The sequence below is a fragment of the Panicum virgatum genome, chromosome 1N (assembly GCF_016808335.1).
Source record: "Panicum virgatum strain AP13 chromosome 1N, P.virgatum_v5, whole genome shotgun sequence".
Taxonomy (NCBI): Eukaryota; Viridiplantae; Streptophyta; class Magnoliopsida; order Poales; family Poaceae; genus Panicum; species Panicum virgatum.
Genome location: NC_053145.1, coordinates 60,836,809 through 60,849,593, shown reverse-complemented (window position 1 = coordinate 60,849,593; position 12,785 = coordinate 60,836,809). Strand labels below are relative to the sequence as shown.

The 12,785-nt window shown below is 46.7% G+C and overlaps 1 protein-coding gene across 4 annotated transcripts; it reads right to left on the bottom strand.

Annotated features, from left to right (window-relative positions):
• Positions 1–9,056: 9,056 nt before the first annotated feature.
• On the bottom strand, positions 9,057–12,490 carry LOC120657216. Of its 4 annotated transcripts, XM_039935492.1 has the most exons (4): positions 12,090–12,467; positions 11,587–12,053; positions 11,006–11,262; positions 9,057–9,694 (listed from the first exon to the last, which is right to left on the bottom strand). In XM_039935492.1, the coding sequence occupies exons 1-4, from the start codon at positions 12,098–12,100 to the stop codon at positions 9,437–9,439; spliced, it is 993 nt and encodes a 330-aa protein (XP_039791426.1). In that variant the 5' UTR covers positions 12,101–12,467; the 3' UTR covers positions 9,057–9,436. The 4 variants fall into 4 exon arrangements, with proteins under 4 accessions (XP_039791426.1, XP_039791428.1, XP_039791425.1 ...); XM_039935494.1 differs by having other exon boundaries at positions 9,057–9,672; positions 11,587–12,490; XM_039935491.1 differs by having other exon boundaries at positions 11,587–12,468.
• Positions 12,491–12,785: the final 295 nt, after the last annotated feature.

Genomic DNA, 12,785 nt, shown 5'->3' with positions numbered 1-12,785 from the left:
TGCATAATCGGTTCCATCAAAGTGAGGAGGTTTGACCATTGGAACGGTAGAGAACGAGAGGTTGGAGGATTGGAAATTTGAGCTATCATATGTATGAGACATAGAGTGAAATCCTTGTTGATCCTTCTTCTCACTTTCCTTCTTCCACTTTCCATTGAAAAGAGCTAGAGCCTTCATTTCAACCATTTCACTCATCTTCTTCTTGATCTTTTCTTTTCGCTTGATTGCCCGTTCTTGCTCAGTCATTTCACCTTCAATATCGCTAACTTCGAAGTCACTATCATTGACTTCATATGCGGAGGGAGCACCACCACCACTTGTGGAAGTCTCATCGGCCATAGTGTTTTTCCCTTAGCGGTTAAGTCTTAATCAAGAGATTAGGCTCTGATACCAATTGAAAGGATCGACACTAGGCCTAGAGGTGGGGGGTGAATAGGCCTATTTAAAAATTCTCTGAAAAACTTGACAGAAAATCGTCAGGCCCGGATGATCCGGTCCTTCTCAGGTCCGGATGATCCGACTACAAAAAGAAATCTTGCACGAGATTTGAATTTTACATAGCTTTTGACGATTCCCTTTGAATACAAAGTTGACAAATGACATAACTAAGCCTGTGAAACAGTTTAGCACAAGAAGAATACAACCAACGAGTAGATCAAGTGAAGATTAGCTCAAGAACAACAAATACAATAATAAATAAATTAGACACAAGATTTATTCCGAAGTTCACTCCACAAAGGAGCTACGTCTCCGTTGAGGTGCTCACAAAGGGCAGGGTTTCCCTTTAACACTTTCCCTCACTCAATCAACCACTTAGGAGGATTGAGGTGCTCACTAGCAAGAGTCCACAAAGGACGGGTAATACAAACTTCCAGAGGCTCAACCACAAAGGAAAGGGAGCTCACCGGCACCTCTAACCTTCTAGGAGCAAAGCTCCAAGAGTAAGAAACGCGAATCGACGAATCAAGGTTCCTTCAAATGCTTCTTGAGATTAACAAGTGCTAGCTCACGGAGTGCTCTCGAATCACACCTCGAATCTCACTTCCACTCAATCCCTAGGTGTTTCCTTGCAAGAATCAAGCTCTAGGATGGAGAGAAGTGGAGGATTTAATGTTTTGTAGACGAGGTTGGTCAGGGAGAGAGAGAGAAGTAAATGAAGGGGGTGAAGGAGTATATATACTCCCACCCCCGAAAGTGACCGTTGTGTGTTTTCTGGTGGTACTCGGATCATCCGGGGTAACCTCGGATCATCCGGGGTGGTGACAGAAAAGGCTAAACACACACTGAAATTCCCAGGCCCGGATCATCCGGTGTAGGGCCGGATCATCCGGCCTAGCCTTCTCCTGGACGCCCACAAATCACCAGGTCCGGATCATCCGGCCTAGGGCCGGATCATCCAGACTTACTCCGAACCGCCGAGCACTGTTTGGCTGGACCATCCGGCCCAGTGCAGAAACTTTTGCTGTGAAGTGCTGTGTGAGTGATTTCTCTCAAAAATGTCATCTCAAATGAAGCATTTTAACAACCTGAAACTCTTTCGAATGCATCCCCCTTGATAGTACGGTGAATCCTATACTCAAATTCAAACCAAAAATTAAAATTAAATTCTGATTGAATCCACCATACTAATTTTGAAATTGGGGACCTTCCTTTCATCTTCTTCTTGTTTTTCTCATTTTATTTCTGCACACACTTTCTTCAAAGCATCATATCCCCAAATTGTGATTGTCAAAAATCACCAAAATCAATTAGGGGCCTAGATGCACTTTCAGCTGGAGCACAGTCAGGGACTATGAAGCTAATTGGTCTGGGACCAAGAAGGTTAATTGACGCCGGGTGTCATTCATCATGGCAGATCTTGCTAGCGCAAGCAGTGGGATCAAGAAGCTCAATAGTCATAACTATGACTATTGGAAGACCTGCATGGAGTCCTACCTACAGGGTCGGGACTTATGGGAGGTCGTTGCAGGCGCCGAAATAGTGCCTCCACCAAAGGAGAGTGGCGACAATTCTTCAAAGAAGGATGGTGGTGAAGCCTTGTGTAAATGGCACATCAAAGCTGGCAAGGCTATGTTTGTGCTGAAGACAACAATTGAGGAGGACCTACTGAAGCATATTCGGGATGCGGAGACCCCGAAAGAAGCCTGGGAGACTCTTGGAAAATTGTTCTCCAAGAAGAATGAAGCGCGCCTCCAACTCTTGGAAAAAGAGTTATCAGGTATCTCTCAAGCCAATATGACTATTGGTCAGTTTTTCACTAAAGTAAAATCTATCTGTCGAGAGATATCCGAGCTTGCACCGGATGAGAAAGTTGGTGAGGCTCGTATGAGAAGGATTATCATCAACGGCCTTAGACCCAAATATCATGGGTTTATAGCCGCAATAAGAGGGTGGCCTACTCAACCTTCATTGGTGGAGCTAGAAAATTTGTTGGCTAATCAAGAGGAGTTAGCCAATAAAATGAGCAGCATCACTGTGAAGGAAGAAGAGGGCGCTATTTGCAAGTAAGAAGAAGGGTCCACCTCAAAGTCAATGGAAGTCAAAGCCAAAGTGGTCAGATGGTGGCAAGCATCACCCAAAGGAAAGAAGTGGTCCTTTAGGGGGAGCTCATGGACGAGAAGACCATCAGCAACAACATTCAAGAAGAAAGAATGATGGATGCTTCAATTGCGGTAAGCAAGGCCATTTTTCTCGAGAATGTCGATTACCAAGAAGGCGCTTTGAAAGGAATGTGAGGCGCTTTGAAGGGAATATGGCCACCACCATACGGGAGAAAAAGCAGGAGGAGGCTAACATTAGTGAAGAAGAGTGGGATGTTGAAGCTGGGTTTTCTCAAGAAATTGAAAAGGATGAGTTGGAGGAGGACATGGAAGCACCTGCTTTTGCAGTGACAACTAAGCCAATGCTCAATTATAAGGAGGATTGGATCATCGACTCAGGGTGCTCAAATCACATGACCAATGACGACAAGAAGTTGGAGGATATGACCGACTACATGGGAAGGAGAGTAGTGTTGATGGCAGACAATTCGAGATTGTCTATCACTCATGTTGGGAAGGCGGTCATTCCAAGGTATGGTCCTCAGCAACTCCAAATTGAGAAGGTTTATCATGTTCCTGGTATGAAGAAGAATCTGTTGTCAGTCCCACAATTGACAGCAGAAGGAAAATATGTGCTCTTTGGGCCAGAAGGTGTGGCGATTTTAAGGAAATTAAAGGTGATTGGCACACCCATCATGGAAGGAAGGAGGAGACAATCGGTCTATGTCCTCTCAGCTGAATCCGCTTATGTGGACAAGACTCGAAGGAATGAGACCGGTGATCTGTGGCATGCACGTCTTGGACATGTTAACTATAATAAATTGAAGGAGATGATGCAGAAACAAGTGGTGAAAGGGCTTCCTCAAATAGACATTCGGACAGACATAGTTTGTGCTGGTTGCCAGTATGACAAGGCTCATCAATTGCCATACAAGGAGTCAGAGCATCGATTGAAGGCACCTTTGGAGCTCATACACTCAGATGTCTTTGGCCCAGTCAAGCAAATATCTATTGGAGGAATGAGGTACATGGTAACTTTTATTGATGACTTCTCAAGGTACGTTTGGGTTTACTTTATGAAAGAGAAGTCTGAAGTTTTCACAAAGTTTAAGAAGTTTAAAGAGAAGATAGAAGGTGAACTCAGCATGAAAATTCAATGCCTCCGCACTAACAATGGAAGGGAGTATCTATAAAATGAGTTCACTATCTATCTCAAGGAGCACAAGATAAGAAGGCAATTGACATGCCCCAATACTCCACGACAGAATGGAGTAGTAGAGCGCAAGAATTGTCACCTTGCTAAAACTTGCCAAAGTATGCTCCATGCCAAGAATGTGCCTGGAAGATTTTGGGCTGAGTGTATGAGGACGGCAGCCTATATCATTAATAGGCTACCTCAACCAAAATTCGGATTCAAGTCTCCTCATGAGTTCCTATGGAAGGTGAAGCCAGTGGTAAACTATCTCAAAGTATTTGGGTGTGCCTGCTACGTGTTTGTGCCTGATCACCTAAGGAGCAAGTTTGAGAAGAAGACAATTCGGTGCATCTTTGTCGGATATGATGATGCACGAAAAGGTTGGAGATGATGTGATCCAACCACAGGAAAGTGCCACACCTCAAGAAATGTGGTGTTTAATGAAGCTTCTGCTTGGTGGTCATCTGAAAAGGTTGAGTTACCTAATTCTGAAGGATTGGAGGAGGTTCTAGAAGAAATCATAGAAGACGAGGAGAAGGCACAAACTCCAAGTGAAGATAAAGAGGGTTCATCAGTGAAAGACAAGAGCCTATGGAAGACCGGTGTACATCATATGACACCGGAGGACCCTCAATTGTCACAAATGGAGTTTGAGGAGCCTATTCAAGAACCACGGAGGACAACAAGGAAGATCAAACCTAATCCAAGGTATGCAAATGCTGTCTTTGTTGATGAGCCTATATTTGTTGAGCCATCTTCATATGAAGAAGCATCAAAAAGTCCTCAGTGGCGTAAGGCGATGGAGGAAGAAATTAAGGCACTGAATGATAATCAAACATGGGATTTAGTGCCAAGGCCAAATAAAGTAAAGCCTATATCTTGCAAATGGGTCTACAAAGTAAAGACTCGTCCAGATGGCTCAATTGAAAGGTATAAGGCTCAACTTGTGGCTCGGGGTTTCTCTCAACAGTATGGGTTGGATTATGAGGAAACATTTAGCCCAGTGGCAAAAATCACAAATGTTCGAGTCTTGCTCGCATTGGCTGCTTGCAAGTCTTGGAAGTTGTGGCAGATGGATGTCAAGAATGCTTTTCTACATGGCGAGCTTGACAAGGATATCTACATGGAGCAACCAAGGGGCTTTGAGAGCAAGATTCACCCCGATTATGTTTGCAAATTGAAGAAGGCACTATATGGATTAAAGCAAGCTCCACTAGCATGGTACGGGAAGATCGGTGAGTTTCTCGTACAAAGTGGTTTTAAAGTCGCTCCATCAGACTCTAGCTTGTTCTTGAAGTCTAAGGATGGTAGACTAGCAATAGTACTAGTCTATGTTGATGACTTAATAATCACCGGGGACTATTATGAGGAAATAAAAAGGACAAGAGAAAATTTCTCAGTCCGGTTTCAAATGAAGGAGCTTGGAGAGTTGAAACACTTTCTTGGACTTGAGGTGGAGCGCACAAATGAAGGGCTATTTCTGGGCCAACAGAAATATGCCAAGGACCTCCTTCAAAGGTACGAAATGCTTGACTGCAAACCAATTTCGACTCCTATGGATCCCAATGTGAGGCTACAAGAAGATAAAGGGAAGGATCTGGAGGATGTGACTATGTATCGACAACTCGTCGGGAGTCTCATCTATCTTACATTGACTCGGACCGATATTTCATATGTCTTTGGAGTGGTTAGTCGATACATGAGCAATCATAAGAAGCCTCACCTTGATGCAGTCAGGCGTATCCTCAGATATGTTAAAGGCACCATCAATTTTGGTATTCAATACAAGAAGACAAATGATTGCCAGGTGATGGGATATTGTGATGTCGACTATGCTAGAGATTGTGGGACACGACGATCAACTACTGGATACTTCTTTAGTCTTGGGACTGGAGCTATATCATGGTGTAGTAAGAGACAACCAACTGTGGCATTATCCAGTACCGAAGCAGAGTATCGATCAACAGCAATGGCGGCACAAGAAAGCACCTGGCTCAAACAGTTGGTGGAGGATCTTCACCAGCCAACAGAATACCAAGTAAGGATTTTCTGTGATAATCTATCTTCCATTCGTTTGGCAGAAAATCTTGTCTTTCATGCAAGGACCAAACACATAGAAGTTCACTATCACTACATAAGAGAAAAGGTCCTTGAGGGTGAGATCATAATGGTGCCTACCAAGACAGAGGAGCAGGCTGCCGACATATTCACAAAAAGTCTCAACAAAACAAAGTTCGAGAAGTTTCGAGAGGCACTCGGCATGGTCTGCAGGACAACATTGATAAGAAGTTTGCCTTGAGGGGGAGTGTTGAGAGAAGGCAAGGCAATCTTCTAGAGTGATCCACACTATGCAAGAACAAGATATTTACCATGGAGTGGTCTAGACTTAGGAATAAATAAATTTTGAAAATGTTAGAATACTTAGGAATTCTCTAGAATGGGGGACAATTGTCACAACCTTATGATCCCCCCCTTGCCTATAAATAGAGCCCCCCTCCCTTGCCATACCATCCATCCAAGAGCATGGTAGATGAGTGGTGCTAGGTACTAGTGAGAAGGGTGAGTGTTAGGTTAGCCACTTAAAGAGAGTGTGTTGTGTACTCTTGTGTAATACTCTTGTGTTGTAATAAAGCAAGTATTTTGTAAGTGTTAGTCTCACAGTTTCTAAGTACTTAGTGTATAAGTTGTGATCTATCGTAGGTTGGCTCTGCCACCCGGGATAGCAATGGAAGTTTGGTTTGTCGGAAGTCTTTCTTGGGGATTGTGCTAACAAGGATTTTGCCTGCTCCTCCCGCTCGCCTGCAGCGGCAAGGCAAGCTTGTTCAGGCAAGCATAGCTTGCCAAAACTTGCATGTTCTCCAACCAAACATGCCCCAGTTGATTCAAAGCTCTAGTAGTTTGTCCTTGTTGCTACCTTATGCTGTTGGCTCTAGTCTGGTGTGTTATTAGCCTGTCTGAGTGCTCAGTTTGGTGACATCGGCTTGTCCTGATGGTAGTTACTATGTTCCATGTCGGGTGTTTAACTCAAAGTTTGTAAACTGATATGCTTGTATTTTAAGTAAGGCGGGGCTCGTGCCCAAAAACTCAAATATATATATAGTGCCAACCATGTTTGTATTGCAGCAATTATTGATTAGTAGGTTTATTAAGGTCGAAACCCACTGATTCGCTAGCCAAAGTCATGATTACTTATTGTCATAACATTGAGTACCCTATCAATTCCATGCATTTGTTTTTATTTGTAGTTTCATATACAAACTGAAAAAAAATACTATCTTTGTGAAAAGCAATGGCGCCAAAGAAGAGAAAGCGGAACACTTTGGAAGCCGATCCAGATAGCTCATGGTTTTGTCGGGCGCAAAAGAGTGAGGCCGATATCCCTATCCTCCCGGTCAATGTAACAGGGGGACACAAACATCTCAACCAGGCTCTATATCGCAGAGTAGAGAGGAAAAGATTTCACCATTCAAAATAGTGATTCACTTCCTCCGATGTAAGACAGGACCAAAAATATGTGGAAAACCTTTTCATATGAGGCCCTCGCGATGAAGAGAGACAGGACAATAACTGGTGATGCGAAGTTGAGTCCGTGCTGCTCCCATGGGGTGCTCAACTTGGAGACCTTGTCACAGCTTATTGGTGAAAGTGGCGAGTTGTTGGTCGCGAAGCAGGATCGAGACATGATGTGCGAGCACGTGACCGAGAAGTGGTTCAATGAAGAAGCCAACAAGGCGAAGACACCCGGTGCATTTGCAAACCCAATGTTCACCGTTCCAGTGGGCTTCATCCGTAGCTGGCTCCTAGGTGATTGGGCACATGAGGAGAGAGAAAGGCATTTGGATTTCCTCATCCTCAGTGAGTGATTTGTCATTAGACTTTATAGGCTAACTCATTTGATGATGAGTGGACTAGTCTCAAGTAGCTAACCAAAACTCTTTCGGTTAACTCCTAATTTTTTGGTGCGGAAGGTGCCTCTCTTATTTTGTTGCTGTCGTCCTCTTATTTCGTTGCTGTGTAATGGTGTTCTAGAAGCTGCTTGTGTGTTGCTGCAGCAATGGTGTTGGCTGCTATTTGAAGTTTAAAATTCAGTCGCTGCAATGGTGTTGCGGCGAGAAGGTCTGGACCTGCAGGTAGGCGGCGGCGTTGCTGTGACAGCTCAGAAGAGCACCTGTGCAGGTAAGGCCGTCGCCGATGAGCAAGACATACTCTCCACTGTCGTGTACACCGGCAGCAGGCGACGGGTCCGGTAGGGAAACTGCCTGGCTGCGGCCGGTGGCCGGGTTGCAGACGCGGATGTCCTGGTCCATGCCGTGGTCGGCGGCGGCGTCTGCCAGGTACATGCCGTCCGGGTTGCAGACGCGGATGTCCTGGTCCATGCCGTGGTCGGCGGCGGCGTCTGCCAGGTACATGCCGTCGCTGTCATTGCGGTAGCCGTCGCGCGTGTGGAAGTGGAACAGGTCGCCGCGCAGAAGCGGCAGGACGAAGCGGTCGGCGTGACGGAGGACGTGACGTCGCGGCGCAGCGCACGGGGGTGGGCGAGAACGACGTCGAGCGGGAGCGACGGCTAGCTCCTGGCGCTGATGCCGCCGCCGTCCTCCCACCTGCCACGGCATGGCAGTTGGTTTGGCTTCGTGGATCGAACTGGTGTGCGTGCGTGCTCTTGGTTTGCTTTTTATTTAGCCTGAAGGTCGTGTGCTTCTTAAACACACCAGACATGACAGGTGCCTCCTCCTCGCACGCCCGGTCCGGCTCCTTCCTCCGCATGCTGCCACGTCGGGTGCCAGCGCAGCAAACAAAGACCCTCCGATGCTCCGTGCACCCGGGACGCGTGGACGCTGATCGGCGGCCCCTTGTCTCGCGGGGGGCCACCGGCAGCGTCCAAGTGCGTCAACGGCCACAACCTCGTCGCCGTCCCACATGCCGGCACCTGCTGCACAATCAAGCATGGCGCCATGGTCGACGGCCGCAGCGACCTGCGCCTAAGCTCGTCGGTGACGTAGCAGCGGGTGTAGCAGCACGCGAGGTCCGCGGCCACGGCACGCCCGAGGTCGTCCTGCACGTCCGCGATGATGACCCTCGCCGCCGTTCCTCGGCGGCTCGGCGGCGTCGCCCGGCCGAGGCTGCTCGCCTCCGCCGGTGACCACTCCGGCCTACCTACAAACCGATTCATTCCGCAAAAGATATCATATACATGTATATAGGTACGTATATATGTAAAGCTCGTTGAAGACTGGTGAGTCGGTGACCAAGCAAACTAGGAGGGTCCGCGCGCTTCGCTGCGTGCGCAGAGATGATACGCAGACCTGTAGAAGGCTTAAAAAGAACAAACATATGAATAATAATACATTCTTTTCTTTAGCTGTATTGCGGGATTGCCCGAGATGGCTGAATGCGGGACCAGACGACTAGTACACCCAAATTGCATGAGCTGATCTTATGATAACGAAAACTTCTACCTGACATCTTCGCCTTGAATATCTCCTCCCCTGAAATCACTTCCTCCTCGCCATTCCAAGCCAGGAATGACACTATCAGCTCTCCTGAAGCTTCAACAGAAACAACATGGCGCAACTGCTCCATGTGGCGATCAACACCACTACTAGTCACATCGTCACCATTGAGATCAATAAGGATGATTTTCTCATTTATACTGGCAGTACGGGCAGCAAATTGACCATGAAAACCAATTGGCCATGTCCCATTAATGACTCTGATGAATATTGTGGCCTCCACACGTCTCAAGTCCTCCAACTGCAATATTCATTTTCCACTCACCTGGGCTAGTCAGCTCAACTGAGTCTAAACCAGCCAATGGTCTTACTATTTTACCATCAGCGATTAAATATTTGTCCTCTCGTTCAACAGCACCCTTCACTTTTAGCTCAGCCTCAATCATAACATGACCATTCCGAAACATCCTAACAGCATGAGTAGGACCTATCAATTCCAAATATGGATCCTGTGCGTCATCATTAGATAAATAGTCAGTAACAAATGTAGATCTTGTGCACACTGAAGCACACAGAGAGGCAAACATTGAGCAGCAAAGTACAGAGCATAAATGATGTACACAAAGATGAAAGAAAAATATGTTAATGCATTACAAAAGGGGGAAAATGTTCACACACTGAGGCATGAAAGGCTTGCTCTAAAACTGTCAATCAAAGACTATTCATCAAAAGCTCACAGCGAACTTAACTCAAAAGCACTACAAAGGATGCCTATGTCCTTAGAAAAAATAACCAGCTACCAGAACACTATTATGTTGGCTTTGTTGTTGATCTTTTAAGAGAGGATTGATCTTTTTTCATGGAATTAATCGTTTGTAACAATGGTGGTGAGCTCAAAAATTAAGATGACTTCTTAGTTATTCTTGATAATTTGGTCAAGGACAAATGTGCTGGTCGATAAAGAGTTAATATTACTAGGCTACTGCTCTGAACGCTGAACTTCTTAGTTATTCTTGATAATTTGGTCAAGGACAAATGTGCTGGTCGATAAAGAGTTAATATTACTAGGCTACTGCTCTGAACTCTGAAGTTTGGATTCTCTTTCTTCGCACCACTAAGAAAACAAGCAGTGTGACAGAATGGAAAAGTACTCAATACAGCCTGAAAAGAAAACTAAAGGTGAAGGGAATGGAAATGATCATAACAGGCTGAGCAATGGTACATGGTTAATGAAAGCATAGGTGCTTCCACGCTCACCAAATCAATATATTCATAGTTTACTGCAGTGACCTTCAGAAGCAAAAGGTGCAAAGCTTAATTTCCCGAGTGACTAAAGCAGTCATGATATTCAATAAAACTGGACACCATGATCAGGATATAACAATGGCACTGTAATTTTGATGTTGTTGCCTCAAGTTTATCAAGTAGCAAGGAGTAAATTGAAAGAACTAAAAAAAAATCACTATGCGGTTAGAAAAGGGCACCACAGCCAACTGACCCATTGTGGTATTTATGGTATTAAACATACTCATTGTGAGCTTAACTGACCCATAGCCATCTTCTTTTTTTAGATTTATGATCAAGAAACCAGCTAGGAAAAAGAGGAGGGCAGTAGGGCACAGCACAATACGGAGGATTTTATACCAACAGAACAAGAAAGAAGACGGAGGGTTAGATTTTATACCAACAGAACAAGAAAGCAGGTGGAGATTTTGCACAATGAGGTACCGTAATTATCGGATTACAACTTAATAAGCGAGGCTGCGATAGTCATCTAAATTAGACAGCTAATTTAAACAACAATGAAACATAATGCAAACCTCTTTTGTGATGATTTGACAGTTATCCCTATCCCGGTAGAAGATGAGGTTGCGTCTTGGATCAAAACAATCCCGTACAGCAACCACACCAAACACTTCGAGAGGCCACTGTGTGCTGCTTCCAGCGACCTTCCTCTTTTTTTTTTGTTGAACCGGCTTTCCAGCAACCTTCACTGAATAAATCTGTAGACTCTCGGAGGTGCCCTCACGGGGCACACCTTCTTTTCTATACGTGTACTTCATGGCAAATTCAGGCGCTGCAGATAGTCAGCGATTTTAAATGGGTCAGGATCAACACCTTCAGCATGTACTTCATTTTATATTGAGGTGTACATATATATGTTAATGTATCTGGTACGAAATTCCTTACGATATTTTTGGCTATTAATTTGTAGACACTAGGTACATGCTAGTAGTAAGCAGTAGATGGGACATATAATACTACACAAGTCGAAAAATAAACGATACATAAATGGAGAACTATTTGTAGATGCTAGTAGTAGGCAGTAGATTAGATGGGATTAAAAATACTAGACAAGTCGGTAAAAAAAAAAAGAATTGAGGTATAATGGAGAACTCACTGATGTCCTCGAATGTGATGTAGGAATTTCCTGCCATCCCGCGGAAAGAGTCCTTGAAATTCACCCAATTGAGCCGGAACTCATGATAGTCCGGGAAATAATTACGGAAGTGATCCATGAGCTTCTTGTGCGCCCGCACCCCCTCTTTTCGACCTTCCTTGAGCGGCAGCATCTTCTGATGTACTTTCTCCTGTATACCCATCAGCTTCTTCTCTAGCATCACCGAGATATCCAACAAAAAATCCATCTCGGACGGCTTCCATGCCGCCCTACGATCCCCATCGTCATGCTCTTCGGACTTTTTCTCCACCAGCTCTAGCTCCTTCATATACTTCTCCATCCGCCTGCAATGGTCCTTATCCTCCTCAGTCCAAAAGTCGCCAGGCTCATCCCAAAAGTTAGCATCATCATCATCATCATCATCATCATCATCATCCAACTTCCAAAGGTTAAGGAACTCCTCCGGCAGGAGATTCTCCATCTCGGACGGGAACTCCTCCGGTTGAATCTCCATCTAGGGTTTCCCCCGAGCACGCGAAGAAGAGGATAGACGAGGACGGCGGGCCGATTCGTCAGCCGCCGGCGGCGGGATCTGGCCGTAGGAGGCCGCGGCGACGATGGAGGTAGGGGCGGCGGCTCGGGGAGGCGAGGGGAGGACCAACGTCTGGAGCAGGCGAGGGGAGGGGCGGTGGATCCGGCCGGAGATGGGTGCGGCGGTCACTGGGGCCTTCGAGGGAAGAGGCGGCGGCTCGGGGAGGTGAGGGCACTGGGGGTTGGCTCGGCCGGACGACGGGTGCGGCGGTGGCTCGGCCGTCAAGGGGAGGGGCGGCGGCTGGAGGAGGCGAGGGAGGGGCGGTGGCTGGGGGCGGCGACGGGGGCGGTGGGGAGAGGGGCCGCCGAGGGGACCGTCGGCGGCGCGGGGCGGACCGGACGTCGGCGATGCGTGGCTGCCCAACCCTAGCCGTCGGTGCTCGGGGGAGTCGGGGATGGGGCTGGTGGGCGACGCTGGCTTTATTCCACCACGGCTGGGGCTGGGCCGCCGAACGGCTGGGCTTATCAGCCCAGCCAGAACCAGCCCAGCCACGACCCAGCCAGCAAACCGAACATGGTGAAGTGCCTCCGCAGCGGTGGAATCCAACTATATGCCTCGGCAGGGAGCTGGTCAGCTGGACCGTGGGCCAGGATTCTCGCCTCCATTC